General features: G+C 46.9%; 1 protein-coding gene across 1 annotated transcript in view; it reads right to left on the minus strand.

Annotated features, from left to right (window-relative positions):
- STX1A (syntaxin 1A) overlaps nt 1–21,245 on the minus strand; it is a 296,907-nt gene that overhangs the window by 222,514 nt on the left and 53,148 nt on the right. Inside the window, exons 2-3 of the mRNA XM_065418475.1 lie at nt 7,975–8,052; nt 6,451–6,550 (exon numbers count right to left, since the gene is read on the minus strand). Of these exons, the coding sequence (XP_065274547.1) occupies nt 6,451–6,550; nt 7,975–8,052 (178 nt within the window). The remainder of the gene's footprint in view (nt 1–6,450; nt 6,551–7,974; nt 8,053–21,245) is intronic.

Consider the following 21,245-nt stretch of genomic DNA (forward strand, 5'->3'; position numbering starts at 1 on the left):
TGGTAGCTCATGGCCATATCCTGTAGTCATATCGACTAAGACACCCAAGTCTTTCTCCTTCTCTGTGATTTCCAACCGATGAGCCCCCAGCCTATAGCAGAATTTCTTATTATTAATCTCTAAATGCATGAACTTGCATTTTGTACTATTCGGTTTTATCCCATTTCTATTATTCCAGTCCTCAAGGTCATCCAATTCTTCCTGTGTGATATTCCAATCCTCCTCTGGGTTGACAGTGCCTACCAACTTTGTGTCATCAGCAAATACAGTTAACACACTCCTGCTTTTTGTCCCAAGGTCATTCATGAAAATATTAAATAAGATTGGTCCCAAGACCAACTCTTGAGAAAATCCATTAGGAACCTCCCTCCAGCCTGATAGTTCACCTTTCAGCACAACCTTTGTTCTCTCTCTTGTTCTGTATCCACATTACAATTTTTGTACTAATCCCCATAATATTCTCCAGCTTGACTAATAATTTTGTGGCACTGTATCAAATGCCTTACTTAAATCCAGATAGATTAGATGCGCATTTCCCTTGTCTAGAGAATTAGTTATCTTATCCAAGAAAGCTATCACTTTAGACTGGCACGATGTATCTCTGGTACACCCGTGTTGTATTTTATCCCATTTTCCATTTACCTCCAGGTCTTCAGAACAAATTTTGAAGGAAAGAATAATTAAAGCCTTGCATACTATTGAGGTCAGAATAATGAGTCTCTAGCTGCTCAGATCATTCTTCCCCCCTTCCTTATATATAGACACTACCTTTGCTATTCTCCAGCCATACAATGCCATCCCTGATTTGATAGATTGATTAAAATCCTTGCAGTCTCATGTGCCAGTTCTTTCAGTGCTCTGGGGTGCGGATTATCCAGTCCCCTCAACTTGAGCGCATTCATCTCTTTGAGTTTTGCCTCCACCTCAGATTTGTCAATTTCCATTTCCAAACACTCGTTTCCATGAGCCATCCTGCCTTTGCCCCCATGTTCTACATCACCATCCTTATTGAAAATTTAGGCAAAGCGTTAATTTAGTTTTTAGGTCATACCTAGATTATATTTAATTTCTTCCTCACTGCCTAATGGCCCACTTCTTTGCTTGTTCTCTTGTTATTTCTATGTCATCTCAGTCCTGGGCCCCCAGGCAGCTCGGTCCATGCATCTTGGTCCCAAGAATTTAAAGAGGATGTGTTTTTAAAGTTAGGGCTATAAAGTGCAAGCAAACTACCCTGCACGGTTCATAGCCACATCTCCATGCATACATGAGTCAGGCTTCAGTTACTTTCCTGTGAAAATATGCAGACTGACTTCCCTATAAATTGGCTTTAAAATGCCTCCTAAAACAGGGTGCCTACCAAAAGGAGGGTTTTTACACGCTGCTAGAGTGATTAGGTCTGTGCGGAAATAATGACTATAATACGTTCCTTTGCGTGGCACTGTCAAAACAATGCACCCAAATCCCCATTGAGTTTGGCCCTGTTCAGACAGTGGTGGCTTCTCACCTTTGCTGTGATCACTACTGCAGCTCAGCTATACTGCCTGGTCAAAAGAAAACACCCAAACACACGCATTGCTCTATCCTTTTCACATGGATATTTCTAAATGGCCCCACTGTATATTATTAAAGCAAGTGTGTCAGTTTAAATAAGTGCCACCAGATTCCTTGTAGTTTAAATAAAGTGCCTGGCATGTATCCAAGCAGAGTTTGGAAGTACCTCTGAGTCCTTGATATCAAGTTACTAGAAAAGAAACTGATGAAGCATCTTTAATGGACCGCAGAGCACTTGGGGATAGGGCTGGGGAGGGTCAGACAGATCAGTGGTGAAATGCACCAGACCTTTCACCTCTGGACTCCTGGGTTCAAACTCTGACTCAAGTGGAAAGTAAAAGGGCATTGTGCTGGTCTCAACCTCACATCACAAGGCAAGTAGGTATGATCAGCAGCTCCAGGCATGAGCTGTTTGGCAGTGGCACAGCGTGCACTGAATGCACTGGGCCTGCCTAGCTATGAGATTGCTACTATTAGTCCCTCAATTCATGAGCACAACATTCACCCCAATAACAAGAGGATCAAAAAATCCTCCTCAGTGAGATCAGAATAAAATATCAAGCTAGCAGCTTCTGAACTCCCCTATAAATAATTAAACTCTATCCAAAATAATCCTCGACTACAGAATCACTTATTGCTCAGCAAAGCAATTTCTATAATCACTTTCTTTCAAATCAGGCTGTTTGAAGAGTGCAAAGCTGTGTTTCTCATTGCTGATTATTAGCTGGCTCCAGATTCCCTTTTGGAGTCTTCTTCCCACTGACACAAATAATTAGCCAATTTCCTTTTACCTGTCTGATCTGTCCTGCAAACAGCATCTCCCCCCTGTTCCTCCGGTACCTGCTTAGAAAGCTCAGGGCAGGAGCAATCTGCTGGGTGAAAATGCCTGATGCGATGTCAAAAAGCAGAAGACATTAATGAAATGCTGCTCAGCTAGCGCCAGCTGCCATGCTTCCCACATGGAGACTATCCAGCCCCCTGCTAGCCTTTGGTAATCACTTACCACAGTGGCCTCCTGAAAGCACAGCACCCCCCAGACTGACTCTGGGTTGTGCTGAATGGCACTTTAGTGATCGCTCTGAACCAGCACACTACATGCCCTGTCATCTGGAGTGAGGAGAGAGAGAAGTTTCAGAGTAGCAGCCGTGTTAGTCTGTATCCGCAAAAATAACAGGAGTACTTGTGGCACCTTAGAGACTAAATTTGTTAGTCTCTAAGGTGCCACAAGTACTCCTGTTATTTTTGAGAGAGAGAAGGGAGCCTCACTTTCCCAACTGCATTTCTTAGCCCCAGTCTGAAGAGGTCTAGATGTTTCTGGGGGCACAAAATCAAGGCAAAGTATCCTGGACAGCACAAAGGAACAGGCTAGACTTTGGCAGAGTGGATGGAAGCGGCAGAAAGCAGAATCTTCTCCTGACCTCTAACTTGCTACTGGAATGGAAAGGCATTGGTTCTTTGACACTCTCTAACTGAGACACGGATTTGAGCTCAAGGTAAACGGGACACCAGGATTAATCACAAAGAGTAGCCTTTGCACTTCTGCAGCACCTCACAAGAGCAGGTTGGAGAGCTCCTCCCGAGGACAGACGGGAGCTGTGAGAGTAAGTGGGGGTACCCCCACTTGGTAAGACAACTCCCATCTTTTCCTGTGTATAATATATATTCGTCTTACTGTATTTTTCACTCCATGCACCTGGTGAAATGGGTTTTAGCCCACGAAAGCTTATGCCCAAATAAATTTGTTAGTCTCTAAGGTGCCATAAGGACTCCTCATTGTTTTTGCTGATACAGACTAACACGGCTACCCCTCTGACATCTATTTCAGCGATCCATTTGTGAATGTCCTGGTCATGCCCCTCCTAAAGCCTGAATGTAGCGAACATCCACAGCTCCTCCAGGTCATAATGATGCAGAGGAGCAGAGTTCAATGGGCCTTGGCCTACTGAGACTGAAGCTGGCACTTACCCTTCATGGTTCAGCAGGTTTTTACTAACAACTCACTGTAATTTGCTGCAAGGCTCCTGGCTTCCAGCACCTAATTAACTCCCACTGCAACCCTCCTGACAAGATAGTTCATGCTAAATCACTGCACTGATATGAGAGGAAAAAACACAGGCTCTACTTTTACTGCCCAGTGGGCATGTAGGGCAGGAATTACAAAGTCACTGAGGGGAGCAGGAGCACGTCCCATTGAAAGACAATGGGAGTTGTGCTCAAACTTCTCGGGCATTTTTCAAAATCCTGTCTCCAACTCTGGGATGCGGTAAACTGCCCATGAGCTCCTACCTTCTATCAGCTCTCAGTCTGTTAAATAGATTCACGAACTGTAAGGTCAACGGGAGCCATTCTGAACATCTAGTCTGATCTAATGCACGTCCCGGGCCAGAAAACACCACCTGAGGAGTCCTGCAGCGAGCCCAACACTTTGTGGTGGAAACACAGCCGATCTTTCAGAAAGATGCCCATAAATAATTACTGCAGGACCTCATGGTGCAAACTCAGACAAAGAAGCCAAGGTGGCAGGTGAGAGATGGTTCTAGGAATGTAAAGGCACGGAGGAATTGAATTATCAGGCTGAAGGCTTGGTGAACATTAATTGAGAAGCTGTTTCAGTGTAATTAGGGATTAAGGGCCTGGGTGTCCTAGCACTTGACACTGTAGATGGAAGAGCCAGAAAGGAGGCAAAGAGGAAGATGTGTAGAGGACAGAGCAGGAAGAGAGAGTGTGTAGAGGGAAGGGAAGAGGATGAAAGCAAAAGAAGGAAGAAGGGAGGTTGGGGACTGGAGGGGCAAGCCAATCGATGAACATCTAACCCACACATCCTCTCCCTCATCCTTCCCCTCCCCTGTGTCCCCTCTTGAGATGAGCTCTTTGCAGCAGGGGAGCTGTCCTGTTGCACCCAAAGCATAAGCACAGTATACAAATCAGGAACAATTGCAATCTGGCCTTTAAAGGTTACTCTACTGCCAAAGACAAAGGCTTCCTACCATTTGAAAAGCAGCCTTCTCCCTAGCGGTCACCCCCACTGCAGCCCTCCTGACAAGGGATCTGATGCTAAATTGCTGTCAAAAAGAACCAGTCTCAGTCCTCCAGCATCCCCAGGGCTCTCTTCACAATCCTGGAGGGCAGCAGAGGGAGACCTCCAGGGGCAAGTGTTTGGAAATAGAAACTCTTCACTGGTTTATGTTCCTATTATCAGATACCAAATGAAGGTGGGGGGCAGCACTGTGGGGAGCAACATAGGCTGTAACCGTACAGTTTAAACAGGGTCTTTTTGAAACAGGAGCATTTCTTTCTGTATTGCCTACTATACCTTAGTAGCATATGGAAAGGCCTGTCGGGAGCACATGGCAGCAGGCCCAGTTGAATCCCACCAAGCTGTGCTGAATAACTGCCCCACGCATATTAAACTCACCCAAACTCTCGCTGTGGGAAGACAAAGTCACAGACTGTTTTTTCCAGTTCAGATTTCCTAAATCTTTTCCCCCATGGGGGCAGGTTCCAGAAATCGGGCCAGGAAAAGCTGCCCACTAAAAGCCTGTCCACTGAGCAACAGCACGAACAGGGATGATCAGATAGACATCTGACAGTTCAGATCCTCTGCATTTAACGTGATCTCTTATCTAGTGGTTAGTGCTTGGGACTGGGGAATCCACTAGCTCCTCCTGTGACCTCAGGCAAATCTCAACCTCCCAATGCCTCTATTTCCCCCTCTGTAAAATGGAGATAATAGCTATTAACTACTTTACAAGGAACTGAGCCTTCATTTATACCAAGGATCAGCATGTGACGGGGGAGAGAAAAGACATACTGGAATGTTTGCACTCGGAGACCACAGAGATGGGCACCATAGCCAGATAGAAACAGAACTTCAGGCAACCTTTAAAAGGGCTTAGGTTGCGGTTCAGAATAAGGTTCAGGTCAATTCTTATTTAAACCTGATTGGTTCACCCACCCTTCATGAAAACTGTAGTCTAGCCAGGAGGGGAGCAGAAAGGATGGTATAAAGCGGGGGTCCTTCCATCCATGCATTCTACACTCCAGAGCAGGCATTTCAGAGACCCAGCTCCAGTGGGTGGCCACACACCCAGGCTGCAAATCTGGAGGCACAGAAAGGATTGCATCATTTCTCAGGCTGTGTCCATAGTGCTGGGAACTCACTGAGAATCCTGCCTCATTAGTTTATTCTCCTTTAGCAGCCTGTCTGGCCAGGAGCTATTGCCAGGGAGCGAGCAGGCAGCATATCACCAGTTCTCTCAATCAAACCCTCCTGTTCGTTCTCTTTGCAGAGCCGGAGGACATTACTGTTTCCTAGTCATGACACAGTCTGGAGGTGGCAATGGTGTCTGTAAGTTAGTATATTTGATACCGAAGTGGCACGAGTACAAGCTCCGGGTCTCAGCAGCAATAACCAGACAATTACATTTGTTTTCTAGCTGAGTGGAACAGGAAAATGACTCACCTGGAATAAAAGGGCCATTTGCTCTTTGCAGCCTCGCTGCATCCACCAGCCTTAGGCACAGAATCATTCTGCACCAGCCTTAAGAAGCCCTCAGTGTTCCTCCTCATCTACTTTCCTACCAGCCAAAAGAGCCCCCAGCAAGTCATCTAGTCTCCTTTCCTAGCTGCCCAGCCCATCTCCGGTCTCTCTCTTCCCCAGATGGCTTCTATCAGCTCCATGGTCATCACGCACCTCGTCAGCCTCCTACTTTACACCACCCACTGGTTACATCACAGCCAGCATGACCATTGTCACACTACACCAGCATCTAATTCTTTGCACATGTCCCATCCATCCACTCAAGAAAGCAGATCAAGCCTGATGTGCCACGGGAGCACACCTGTGTTCCCCACGCCCCACAGCCTGCTGGAGCAGAAAGCCGAGAACGCCTCACTCACTCTCATCTGGGTTGGGGGACGCAAGAATAGCACTGTGCTTCCTCTTCACTTCCTCCACATTCTCAGAAATTTTATCGATGAACCCTCGAATTTCTTCCACCTATGGAGACATGGCCCAAAGGAACACAGCTGTTCAGCATATTCATGACAGTCGAGTCTATGGGAAGGGGAGAGGTTGCTAGACTCAAGTGCTCCCCAATCTGAAAGCAGTCATAGGAGACCTGGGCCAGGCTGCTTCCTGCAGGAGCATTTAGCTGGCTACCACCTGATCGGCTTCTTAAGGTGTGGCTGTACCGTGAAAAGAGACTCTCTAAAGTGCAGCAGGGAGGTTTGGGGCAGGGGAATAGTTCTCATGTTTATTACATCAGTGACTCTAGGTCACGTCCGTTCAGTTTACATGTTAGAAAATGTTATTTCAACATGCCAGCCCAGAAAACTCCCTTGGGATCCAGGAGACTCCAAGCTTCCCAGCTCATGCATTAGCATCATGAATAATGGTTCTGCATCTGGGAAACTGAACAATTCTGCTCCAGATGCACAAGTCGAACTGCAGACCAGCTTGCTCCTCCATAACTGCTGGATCCACAGGGTTAACCTTTTAGTCATTAAGGAAAACAAACTTGGCCGATACACTGGGAGAGCAGATGTAGTGAGTGAGAAGGTGCACTTCCCCATCATACTGCACTTTAAGGAAGGTTGCTGATGTCTTGGGAAGTGCAGTCAGGGTTTGTATTATGCTGTTTTTCTGGGCTGCCTATCTAGAATACCTCTACCTTCAATTCACTGAGTGACTTTTCAATGGGGTTTTACATCCTACTTTTGATAGACTGCCTAGAAATGTCTTCACACACCCCAACACACTATGATAAAGGTGTTCTAAAAAGCTGCATGCATCACTCACAGCCACCCACATGCCAGAATAGAACCTCCCATTTGTAAGCTAGATATGTACAGAAAAAGTCAACCAGTCCCATGCAGCGGGACTTTCAGGGTTGTTTTAGTGCCTTTCTGCTTTAATCAAAGCACTGAAGCAAGAAAGGTTGCAGAGTTTGAGGCTTTCTGCTGCCCCAAAAGATAGTGGCTTTCCTCCACACTGGCATAGAGGCATCTGTTCTAATTTACCAACAGTTGCTAAAGTTGTCACTTTGGTTTCGATGGACGCACCTGGAGGATCAAATTGCACATTACATCATAGGCTTTGTAATTGCACATTACAACATTGGTTCTGCTGTGAAGACTGCATGATTCTAATTGATGCCTAAATCTTTATGGCGCATGCTCCAGAGTGTGACCTAGGAGGAGCTAGCAAAGGCTGAAGTCTGAGCATTGGCAGACCTCGTGTCAATGAGAAAAAGACTCTGTTCCCACTGGCAATTCCTACACACATGACTGTGAATCCTAACAGTGGCATCAACTGGCCATGTATTCTGTGGCTAGAGTCCAGTGGGAGGTCAGGGAGAGAGCACCACTTAGTTCTGACCAGCGGCACAGCTCTGAGCTTTGCTGAGAGAACAAACATCTCACCTGTTCAAAGAACTCATCCATGAAGCGATCCCGGTCCACGCTAACGGTGACTTCATCATCATCATCGCTGTCCTTAGCCTGTGCAGACACAAACCCAGACATTAGCAAGCTGCTCTCTACAAACTTCACTGATCCATTCTAAGCACTTAGCCCAATGGTCCTCTCTCAAGTCAGCAGAACGTGGGTTCCCCCTGAACTTTGCCTGGGAACAGGTTACTCCTGTGATGCGAGAGGTAAATGCTGACCCATTAGAAGCTGTGGGGATTAATTAAATTAATGGAACAGGAAAAACCTAGGAAAGAATCAATCCCTGGACACTGTATTTAGTGTGTTACTAAAAGGCTTAAAGAAATATTAAGATCAGGCTCACACACAAAGGCATGGTGAAAATCACCACTGCAACTCATGGTCAAGTCACTTAAGCTTTTTGTGCCTAAGTTTACCCTAGTGTAAAATAAGAATAATGATATTTACATCTTTACACAGTGTGCTGAAAGGAATCATTTGATGTCCTCATTCACACAGCAGAGAACAGCTCAATGAAAACATCTGCTCCACGCACAAAACATGGGATAGAAAATGGATGCTATGTTCACTTTTGGTGGTCCTATTGCAGTAAAACCTTAGCAGAAATAGAGGAGGGCATGGTTCACAGACAGGTGACCAACATTAGGAATCTAGGAGTTGTTATAGCCGTGTTGGTCCCAGCATATTAGAGAGACAAGGTCTCGTGAATATCCTGGGATCAACACAGCTACAACACTGCACACAACAATGGAAGATACCGAATTCACCCACCTCCTCTTTAGTGTAAGGAGACAGTTAAAATATTTCATGCAGAGAGGAGACATGAGAGAGAGAGAGGAAATAATGAATGGATAGGGAAGCTCCTATTTACCTTCGCACTCCATGGAAACAAGGGGAGGTGCAATGAAACTGAAAGGGAACAAATTTACAACTAACAAAAAGAAAGATTCTCTTTTACTCAACACAGAATTAACCCATGAACTCCCTGCCACATGGTATCGGAGCCCAGGAGCTTACCAGGATCCTAGGAAGGGTTTGACATTCATGTGGATAATGAGAATATTCACAAATACTGTAGACAGGATAAAAATAGAAGGGCTCTAAACCCCAGTGCTTCAGTCTACAAGCCAACCATGAATTGTCTGGAGTTAGGAAGACCTTTCCCACGAGCAGGTGATTCCAGAATTGTCTGTTATGGGGGTTTTTACACCTTCTTCTACAGCAGCTGGTGCTGGGCACTGTCAAGCACTACAAAGGGGTGTGTTATACCATGATATAGCGGACATGGTGAAAATCCAAGACAAGGCAAACTGACATTTTACCTCAATATAACTGATTGAGGTAAACTCTAATCTCCCCCTTGGGTGCATCTCAACCAGCTTCACTGTGATAAAACTACAGCTTGCCCTGTCTTCTACACCAGGATTCTCCACCATGTCGGCTATCTCACTGTAAAAATACACCTCTTTGGAGTGAAGACATGACCTTCGAGGCCAGATCCTGGAGTAGCCATTCCCCTGATCTGATTCAGACTGGCTGTTCCTAAATCTCTATTACAGGGGCGAGGTTTCATCAAGCTATATTTGTAAAGCACTTTCAGACCCAACACACATACAGTGTAAGCACAAACTCTCATTGGCTATTATAGGGGCAAAAGCCTCTCCAGCTGTCACTGACAGCACCTGTTTTGTTTCCAAGAGTATTGCTTATGGGCAGGTGTATCAAAATTCAGAACATGCATGTTCATCACACGGAGGAGGAAAAGCCCAGCCCCAGAACAGCCTCTCTCAGGTGCAGACTCTGAGGTCCTTCTCCCGCAGAGCTCTGCATTCAAGGCTACAGCTCCAGAAAGCAACCTGAGAACAATTCAGGCTTAACAGACTCTCACCCTAATCTGCTCAGCTAACAAGATGTGCTGAATCAGCACCACAACTACAGGGCTATTAAATGAAAATGAGATGGTCAAGAGAGCACTATGTGATCATGCACAGGTACAGTAACTCCTCACTTAAAGTCATCCCGGTTAACGTTGTTTCATTGTTACGTTGCTGCCCAATTAGGGAACATGCTCGTTTAAAGTTGTGCAATGCTTCCTTCTAACGTTGTTTGGCAGCCGCCTGCTTTGGCCACTGCTTGCAGGAAGAGCAGCCCGTTCAGCTAGCTGGTGGGGGCTTGGAACCAGGGTGGACCAGCAGCCCCCCATCAGCTCCCCACTCCCCTAAGTTCCCTGTGCTGCAGCCGCCCAGCAGGCTAGCAATCGGCAGTTCAGCTGTCCCTCCCCCAACTGCCATGTGCTGCTCCCGCCCTCTGCCTTGGAGCTGCTCCCAGAGACTCCTGCTTGCTGTGCGGGGGGGAAGGAGGGGGCTAATGTCAAGGTGTCCCCCTCCCCCCTTCACCCCACTTACCCATTCTCCATATAGAGCAGGGAGGGGACACGGATGGAGAGAGACAGAGAGAGCTTGGGGCAGCAGCTGCTGTCTCAACTTCCTGATCCACTTAAAAAGACAATGCACTTAAGAGTGGGTCAGCTTAATTAAAGGGGCAGTGTGCATCTCTCTCTCTCTCCCAAACACAAGGTGTGTGTCTGTCTCTGTCTGCTATGCTGTCTCCCCTCCCTTGTGTTCGTGCTGCCTTGTGTGAGAGGCTACATTAACAACAATGTGTTAACCATTGAGGGCTCAGCTGAGTGCTAGTTCATCATTTAGCAGCAAGGCATTCGCTGGGAAATATCCCTCCCTCTTCCACCCTCTAACTTCACCACCTCAACCAAACTTCACAAACATCATAGCTGTGAACAGTATTAAATTGTTTGTTTAAAACGTATACTGTGTGTATATCTATATAATATATAGTTTTTTGTCTGGTGAAAAAAATTTCCCTGGAACCTACCCTCTTCCCCCCATTTACATTAATTCTTATGGGGAAATTGGATTCACTTAACATCATTTCAATTAAAGTCGCATTTTTCAGGAACATAACTACGTTAAGCGAGGAGTTACTGTACAGTGTACTGCCTGAACACTCCTCACATGCAGCCCAGGGCATTCTGCAGTCACTCAGAGCTGCAGATGCACTGAAGCACACACGATTGCTAAAGGATCATATAAATGATTTCATCAAGCAAAGCAAATAACCCTCACACCTGAATGCCTAGAGATGGGAGGGGATGGACACCCCTTCCCCTCCCCCCGCATGGCACTCCTCCACCTCTGTGCAGGCCAAGTGTCCCACATATTTCTCAGCTCCCAGAACTTTAAACTTTCCTCCTCCCAAATCCAACTCTGCACCCACAAAGCCTGACTCCAAAGACACCCACGGAGCCATTACCACCGCTCCTTCCTCGTCAGATAGGGATTGCTGTTCAGTTACATAAGGACTTCTCTGCCCCAAACACCTGAGAATGCTGCCTCCACAGAGCCACCAGCCCCGGCAACCAAGAGACCTAGAAGGCGCAGTGACTCAAGCCAGTGTGCTCGCATGGTTCTGCAGAGCACTCCAGCTGTGCTGTCAGGCAGCCCAGCCCCTGGGGTTAGATATGTAACAGACTCAGCCCTGTGGGTTTCCAGGACTGCTTAGAAGGGTTAGTCCCCTCCCTGGCAAGAGTAGTATCCTCTGTACTGTCAACCTCAAGCCTTCAAAAATGACAAGTCAGGCTCCAAACAATCATGAGCTTTTAGAAACAAATATTGGGTTCTTTGGTTTTTTTCATTTTCCTTCTGGTTTTCAAACCTTGAGAGGTCACACTTAAAGCTTTTCTCAGCAAGTCTGAGGGCTACAAGCTCTTTTTTGTTTGCTTTTTGTAAAAGTAAGTTGAGATTCTGATGTGTTCACCTGACTCCAGGAGCAGGGGCTTCGAGAAAAACACCAAATATGGAAAGATCTGTGATAAAACCACAAGCGTTGGCAACGCTGTATCAGTCATATCAAGCTAAACAGAAACAGGGCTTCCAGAACATAGGAATGGCCATACTGGGTCAGACCAATGGTCCATTTAGCCCAGTATCCTGTCTTCCGACAGTGGCCAATGCCAGGTGCCCCAGAGGGAATGAACAGAACAAGTAATCATCAAGTGATCCATCTCCTCTCGCCCATTCCTAGCTTCCCCTGCCGTTGGCAATACAGAGGTACAAGCAGGCAACATAGAACACATGTATGTGAGTCTAATTCCCAGGTGCACAAGCACAAGATCGAAAATTCTTAAGTTTGCTTTGGCTGCAGCAGCCAGCATGTTCTATTCAATATGGAGCCACGTGCTTATTTGGCCTATTTGAATTGAATCGTTTGAATTGAGGGGCACTAGTGAGTCACTTCCCACCTCCCTCTGCCTCCTGGCAGCCTTGATTTCTTTACCCCAATTGATCACAGGCACACACACAGACATGAAGTCCAGCCTCACACCTCACAGGCTCTCTCGGCAGTTTGTACAGTTCATGTTTACCCTGATGTTTCATGTACATTTTCCTGGCCCTAGCATCTCTTCAGGGCGTGCAGACATTTTGTGGAAGTTTCTACACATACGCCAACGTGGCACAATTCTGGCCTGCAATGCCCTTGCTATTCTAGTGCACAGACCATCCCTCAGGCCTGTCAAAAGAAATCTGGGTCCCCGGTACATTATGTTCTCTGGGGTCCCTACCCCTTCCCAATTCACCCTGGTTACAGACATTTGGGGGGGGAGCTGAGCTCAGGGCCCCTGTACAATTGTCTCTGCCTTTCTCCCTCTCTCATCAGCCTGCCCTTGGCTCTATCTAATGCAGGGGTCGGCAACCTTTGGCACGCGGCTCACCAGGGTAAGCACCCTGGAGGGCCGGGCTGGTTTGTTTACTTGCCGTGTCCGCAGCTTTGGCCAATCGCTGCTCCCACTGGCCGCGGTTTGCCGCTCCAGGCGGGCCGTGGGCCAAAGGTTGCCGACCCCTGATCTAATGTATCTCAGTTGTGGTCTGCAGCTTTCCTCTCCTGGAAATTCCATTACTGGGCTACAATACAACTTCACCTCTACACCTCACTTCCAGCCCACTGTGCCCCATTAGTCCAGTTCTGACTTCATCCAGAGAGATAGCAGAGTGTCTCCCCTAAGCTCCCCAACTTCAAAATAGATTGCATTGCTCATATTCCTCAGCAAAACAGGAGTCTTCCAATCCACCCACTTCAGTGGCATGATCACTGTTATCCATGACCAAGAAGTTCACTCAGGGGACTTTCAGAAACCGGAGACATTGTGTGTCCCTCTGTAACACTACCTATCATGCCCTGGTACTCCTCCAAATGCAAGCTGGAGGGCATCCCTTGTTGACAATCCTATATTGCCGCCTCCCTCTTTGTTTTTAAATACCAAAAAAAGCAAACCCGAGTCACATTTTCCTTTATAAAATGTCACCTATGTCCAGTTGTATTATTCTGAGTGTGCTTTCACCCACCTGGTGCCCTCCTTCACATGTTCTTCCCTTTCCCTTCTCCTGATGGCCCAAGCCAGATCAGTATGGGGATAAACACTGATCTCCTCCCACTCATTCGCTTATTGATTTGTGGCAACAAACACCCTAGCTACTTTATCCCTATGTTTGCACAGGATCCACAAACAAGCTTTGCACACAAATGAGGCAGTGTCCCATGCACATGCTCCCATGATTATCAATTCCCCTATATGTTTATAAATTCATCATCTCCCAGAACTAGTATAATAGCCTGTTTTAGTCATTTGGCTTTGTTACACCAGATAATCTATTTGTTTTGCACTTTACTTAGGTTTCAGTGCAGACTCTCTACGTTGAATTAAGATAGACTGCATTTTCAAACTGCCAAATGGCTAGGAAGAATCTGAGACTAGTTAGTAAGCCTGTCGCACGGACTCTCAACACCTGTACATGCCAGGGAAGATTTAATCAGAAAATTATCTGCCCAGTATACGCAACTGAATACATTTTATGCCTTTATTTACAGCTAGTGTTATAAGGCCCGGCTTGACAAAGCCCTGGCTGGGATGATTTAGTTGGGAATTGGTCCTGCTTTGAGCAGGGGGTTGGACTAGATGACCTCTTGAGGTCCCTTCCAACCCTGATATTCTATGATTCTATGATTCTATACAAAGGGTAGGTCGACACTGGAACAAAAGACCTGCGACACATCACACATCACTACCTGGCTCAGCTGACTTGGACTCGGGCTCAGGGGCTAAAAATTGCAATATAGACATTCGGGCTCAGGCTGGAGCCCCTCCTCCCTGGCATGGTCCCAGAGCTCGGGCTCCAGGCCGAGTGTCTACATAGCGATTTTACAACCCCGCAGGCCAATCCCTGCGAGCCCAAGTCAGCTGACCCCTGCTAGCCACAGGTGTTCATTTGCTGTGTAGACATACCTTAAATGGCACTGTAAACCAACCCCGAGGTATGGGTGCAGCCTTCTCCCTTTTCTACTCTGGGTTCACCTATGACAACACCTGGTGCCTCCACCAAAGGAAACCCCTCCTAATACGGAGAACACAGGGGGCTTGTCACTTGGGAAAACATTAAACACACAATCTGATACACAATCACATCAGCTCCAAGGGGCTCATATCCACCTTTCCTATCTCTTTTCTGAGATGACATGAACATTTCTCTCAGGTGGCAATATTTCTAAGGCACACAGCACCAAGGTATCTAGGTCCCATGAGACTGAATCAGAGCAGACTGCTGGGTCTGTGTGCGCACCGGCAGGGAGAGAATTCACCTAAAATACCTGTTTCTTTACCAAATGTTTCAACCCTCAGAGCACTCAGTGCTCATTGCTAAAAACATACCCACACAATGGGAAGGCCCCATTATACCAAATACACATGAATACTGGGTCAGGGGAGGGGGCCTCAACATCGTTCTAACTCTGAAGACATCGTCTATAACACCCTGAGGGGTCATGGCACTCCTGTCAAGTGTAATCTACAAAGCCTCATGGGGACAGGCTGACTTGGGATGTTCCTATAGCGATGGGGACAAACTGGCTGAAGAGGAGAACGCATCAGAAATGGGAGTGAGAAAGCACGAGAGACAGGCAGGCTTGTGAATTCCTTTTATTTACCCTTTAGCGATATGACTGTATTTTCTGTTAGCACAAATCTTCCAGGCTGCCACACTGCAGTTAGCAAATGCATTTTGTTTCACTAGAAGAGACAAGCAACTGAATTTTGGGAGATTCACATCAGCAGCTCCTCCTCTCAGTGCTCCGCATTACCCTGTGGCTTGCTGCAGAATTTTGGGATGTGTGGGTCCCCCAGTCAGCTAACCCCTTGCACATCCGACATGTATTCTCAAGGGCAGGTTTCCAGTTTAACCAGCAAACTTCACATGCAGTTTTGGCAAGACAAGGCATGGAAGATGACAAACACCAATGTCTGCCAAAGCCAATCCCCCTGCAATGTCAGAAAGCTGTCTGGATGTGAGGAAAACATGCCCCTTTAATCCTGACAAATGATCCTTGATCACTGCTGTAGAGGAAGGTGAAATAAATCCAAGGTCCCTAACCAATATACCCCAGGGAAAGTTACCTTCCAAGCTCCAAATTAAGGGCCCCATCCAGATGCTCATGAACTTCAACAGAAGCAGGATGCCATCCAGGGCTTGTTTAATCCTGAGCATGGACAACAACTCATCATAATTTGCATCTAATGCCATTTACACACCAAGATACTGAGTAAAATTTTCCAAAATAATTATGTGATTTAGTTGATCGCATTTTCAAAACTCACTGAAGCCTCGTCTACACTGCAAAGTTAGATCAATGGAAGCTGCCTTGTGTCGACCTAGCTGGGCATGTGTCTATGTAACGCCAACAGACCCCGGTCGTCGGCGGGCGGGATCAAACCGGGGACTTCTGGAGCTTAGTGCACGAGCCTCTACAGCATAAGCTAAAAGCCAAATGGCTGTTAGCTAAGGTTGTAGAGCAGACTCATTTTATCTCTCTAAGTGGTCTCGATGCCACTAGATGGGACACACCACCACACCCAGAAGATGTGTGAGTTACAGCTACACTGAAAATTGTCTCTCACCAATGTAAGCTCTCTATTACGCTGACATAGCAACCCCCTCTTCCCGATTGGCGTTGAGCCATGGTCAAGGCACTGGGGTTGACACAGCATGAATGGAGACACTGTGTTACCTATGTCAACCGTAACAGTCCTCTAACAGCTGACCCACAATACCCGACACTGACCACTCTCCCAACTGTGAACTCCATTCCCAGGAGTCACAGAGAGCAGAAACCCCACTTCCCACCCCAAAACCCCATGAATTTTTGAAATGCCTTTTCCTGATTGTCTAGCTTGGTGAGTACATCAAGCAGCTCTCCCTTGTTGTATGCAACTGCCCAGCTGACCATGCCAACTATACGCTCCAGACACACTCCAGCCTGGAGTAGACAGGAGATATTGGATCTCCTGGGCCTGTGGTGAGAAGAGGCTGTGCAGGCAAAGCTACAGACCAGCCATAGAAATACAAACATCTACAAACAGATTGCACAGGGGATGCAAGCAAAACGATATGACACGGAACCAGCAGCAGTGCCACATGAAAGCAAAGGAACTTTTCCAGGGATACCACAAAGACAGGGAGGCCAACAGTTGGTCCGGTGCCTGGGCCCAGAAGCAGCACTTCACCATTGCAGCTGCTCCATGAATGCCACACACCTTGAACTGGTTCTTGCTATGGCCCACAGCAGACTGCCCGCCAGATTCCCGTGGCACTTCTAGTGGCTCTGCAAATATCAGAGGATTGTGCGTCCTGTGTTTGCAATGCTCATGACAACACTGCAGAGCTGTGCAGACTCCATGCTTCTGTCAGAGATGGTGGACAGCAACATGTCCCATGCAGGTTTTGGGGATTTTAAAAATAGGTACAAAAATGATGCGCTAGAGATGGCGTTGTGGGAGAAAGCTCCATGCTGGGAACTTGACCCCGCACTTTCAATCACTCCTGCGGGCCTTGTTTCTGCCCCACCATGCATTGCCAAAACTTCCCAGAAGACACTGCACTGGATGGGGAAAGCTGCACACAGGAATATCTACCCATGGTGCATCACCCTGTGCATCAAACCAAGCACTCCTGGTGAGCACGCGCAGCGCTGACACATGGAGCTATGTATGCACACGCACAAGTGATATACTAACTGCAGCAGCTTTATGCCTATGTAAAGTCTGTAGTGTAGACAGGCCCTTAGGCACTTTAGTCTAAGTGTCACTGAAAGTCAATGGGACTTAGGCTCCTAAATCACAGTGTTTCTGAAAATTTTACCCACTGTATCACTGACATCCAATTAACTGTCCAATTCTTTCCCTTACCATTAATATAACTAACTTCGCCAATGGAAGGTTTTAAATCAAAGTAACGTTGTTTAAGAAATTCCACTGCATTTTTCATGTTAATGTTGGTGTAGTGGTGCATTTTTTTCCTTTCGTTATTCTCTTTTGTATGCTGCACAACTCCCACACCTCCTCCAATGACCTCCTTGAAATACGCCTGTTCTGTGATGCCTTCCCAACTGCAATGATCCCTTTCCGCTCCATAACAGCCTCATTGTTACAGCTCAGAGCAGGCAACCTGTGATGTGACTGGTAAGGCCTTCCCATTGGACGGCGTCACGTATGCGTACAACACTGCATATATTATAAGAAAACTCGGAAATTCAAGAGTCATCTCAAACGGTTTCATTATTTAATTCTGCCACAATGATGCAGCAGCTAGAAGAATCTACTGGTCCCATGATCCTGACAAGTCAGAGTCAGTACTTAGGGAGACCTCCAGGGAACAAGTAGACCCTGCAATAAGTAGTGTTGGGGAGTCACTTGATAGCCCTCTTCCTTTCCAGGTAAGGCAGAATCAGTCTGTGCTCTGTACGCCTGCAGTTCAAAAGTAGCCTTGCTTCTCTGCATGCAGCCTGCCTCCTGAGAGCTTGCTGTATATTACACTAATCCTTCAGTTAGCAGAGATACAATAGCACTGTGTGTAAGAGCTGAGGTGCTAGCCCTCGCATCTTGGCCAAATTCCACGTTGATAATTACATTCTGCTTCCCTAAATTCCACTGGCAGTTTCAGGATTCATCTTCATGTCCATGCCTGCTGCACACTGTTGCACTTTTACAGCTGCCACTTTATCACCAATGAAAGAACATGACTATCAGGAAGAAGTGAGCACACAGGGCTTCCGGGGAGGATAAACGGATATTCTAGTTCCCAGTTTTGATTAGAAACTAGCTGTCATAACTATAAAGGGAAGGGTAACAGCTCTCCTGTGTACAGTGCTAAAATCCCTCCTGGCCAGAGACTCCAAAATCCTTTTACCTGTAAAGGGTTAAGAAGCTCGGGTAACCTGGCTGACACCTGACCCAAAGGACCAATAAGGGGACAAGATACTTTCAAATCTTGGGGGGGGGGGTAGGCTTTTGTGTGTGCTCTTTGTTTTAAGGGGTTGTTTGCTCTTGGGACTGAGAGGGACCAGGCATCAATCCAGGTTCTCCCCATCTTTCTAAACAAGTCTCTCATATTTCAAACTTGTAAGTAAAAAAGCCAGGCAAGGCGTCTTAGTTTTACTTTGTTTTCTCAACTTGTAAATGTACCTTTTACCAGAGTGTTTATCTTTGTTTGCTGTACTTTGAACCTAAGACAGAGGGGGGTCCTCTGAGCTCTTTAAGTTTGATTACCCTGTAAAGTTATTTTCCATACTGATTTTACAGAGATGATTTTTACCTTTTTCTTTAATTAAAAGCCTTCTTTTTAAGAACCTGATTGATTTCTCCTTGTTTTAAGATCCAAGGGGGTTTGGATCTGTATTCACCAGGAGTTGGTGAAAGGAAGGAGGGGGGAAGGGTCAATTTCTCCTTGTTTAAGATCCAAGGAGTTTGAATCTGTATTCACCAGGGAATTGGTGAGAGGTTTCTAAAAGCTTCCCAGGGTAGGGAATGGTGGCAGCGGACCAGAACTAAGCTGGTAGTTAAGCTTAGAAGTCCTCATGCAGGCCCCTACATTTGTACCCTAAAGTTCAAAGTGGGGATACAGCCTTGACATGGTGGCACAGCGGTGGAGATCGTTTTAAACCCAAAAGCCAGTAAGATTTTTTTTTTCCTTCTAGCTGCTTAGAAAGCAGAGCTGAAGGTAGATGCATATCTTATCTCTCCTTGCCTGAAGGCAGAGGTGTTAAGTTTTTTTTAACAAGGTCCTTTGTTAAGAGAAGGGTTCAAAGTGAGCAAACTTTGACTGGTAAAGGCAATTTACAAGCTGAATTGTTTTTTTTTTCTTTTTACATCCTCGTGAATAGCTAGTTAGAAAGTCTCTGTTAACTCAGCAGCAGCCAGAGCTGAGTACATCCCAGTTTCAGTCAACTGCAGAGGGGTGTGACCCAGCACAAGAAAACAGGAAAATGACTACCAAAGAAGAAAAAGCTAAAGAGGAGGCCCACAAAAGAGCTATGGAGCTGAAAGAAAAAGAGATAGAGCTGAGAGACAGATAAGAGAAAGCCAAAGAGTGGGCCCACAAGAGAGAGATAGAGCTGAGAGACAGAGAAGAGAAAGCCAAAGAGGAGGCCCACAAGAGAGAGATGGAGCTGAAAGAAAAAGAGATGGAGCTGAAAAAAAAAGAGATGGAGCTGAAAGAAAAAGAGATGGAGGACAGAGAAAAAGAAAGGAAGCATGAACTGGAAGTAGCAAAGGCTAAGCCGGATACAACAGCCCATCCCAACAACCCCTCTCCAGGTACCACTTCCCATCCCAGAAAATTCCCCACCTACAAGGCAGGCGATGATACTGAGGCCTTCTTAGAAAATTTTGAAAGGGCCTGCCTTGGATACAGCATCACTCCAACCCAGTACATGGTAGAGCTGAGGCCGCAGCTCAGTGGACCCTTAGCAGAGGTGGCGGCTGAAATGCCTAAGGAACACATGAACAGTTATGAACTTTTTAAAAACAAGGCCAGACTCCGAATGGGGCTAACACCCGAGCATGCCCGTCGGCGGTTCAGAGCCCTAAGGTGGAAACCAAATGTGTCATTTACCCGGCATGCCTACCACATTGACAAAAATTGTGATGCCTGGGTATCAGGAGCAAATGTTAAATCTCTGGAAGATCTGCTTTCCCTAGTAAAAATGGAGCAGTTTTTAGAGGGTGTTCCTGAGGAAATAGAAAGGTACATCCTAGATAGGAAGCCCAAAACTGTAACCGAGGCGGGGGAGATTGGAGCCAAATGGGTGGAGGTGACAGAAAAGAAAAAAGCTAGTAGCAGTTGGAGCGAATATCAGAAGGGGCAAGCCGAAACAAAACCTTATCACCGGGGACAACCCAAGGCCCCACCCACATCCCAAGGGAAACCCCAGACGCCTTCTCACCCCACCACACCAGTCTCCATCAACCAACATCGCCCCGGTGATACCTTAGCAGGGCAATGTTTTAAATGTAATGAACTGGGGCACATAAAGGCTCACTGCCCCAAGAACCCCAACCGATTACAGTTCATTACACCCCAATCACACCAAAGATCCCCAGACCCAGATGCCTCTCTCATACCCTCGGAGCGAAGGGAAACATTGAGAGTGGGCGGAAAGAAGGTTATCGCTTGGAGGGACACTGGGGCACAAGTGTCAACTATCCACCAATCCCTAATGGACCCCAAACTCATCAACCCGGAGGCTACAGTGACAATTCAACCCTTCGTGTCACAGTCTGTAACCTTGCCTACAGCCAAGTTGCATGTCCAGTACAAGGGCTGGTCAGGAATGTGGACTTTTGCAGTCTATGACAATTATCCCATTCCCATGCTGCTGGGGGAAGACTTGGCCAACCATGTGAAGCTAGCCAAGAGGGTGGGAATAGTCACCCGCAGCCAGGCTAAGCAAGCTTTCACCCCCATCCCTGTTCCTGAGCCGTCCACCAGGGCCCCGTCTGTGTTACCAGAGACACAAACAAAGGTGGTGGAACCGGATCCCCTGCCAACGACTGCAACAGCCATAGTGGATCCAATCCCAGAGACCCAGCCAAAGCCAGTCCCAGAACCGGAACTGGCAACGCAACCAGCACCAGAACCATTGCCAGCACTGAGTCCAGCGCTTGCAAGCCCGTCTACAACTCCAATGCCAGAGGGCACCAGCGAGTCTGAACTGGTGGAAGCAGCAAATAACCCTACCTAAGAGGCTCAGCCAGAGCCTGAAATACCACATAGTGCACCAGCGGACAGCGGTTCACAGTCAATGGAAACAGCCCCAGCACCTGCATCGCTTCCAGAGGGACCAAG

Source organism: Emys orbicularis, chromosome 17, assembly GCF_028017835.1.
Source record: "Emys orbicularis isolate rEmyOrb1 chromosome 17, rEmyOrb1.hap1, whole genome shotgun sequence".
In the NCBI taxonomy this organism is placed as follows: domain Eukaryota; kingdom Metazoa; phylum Chordata; order Testudines; family Emydidae; genus Emys; species Emys orbicularis.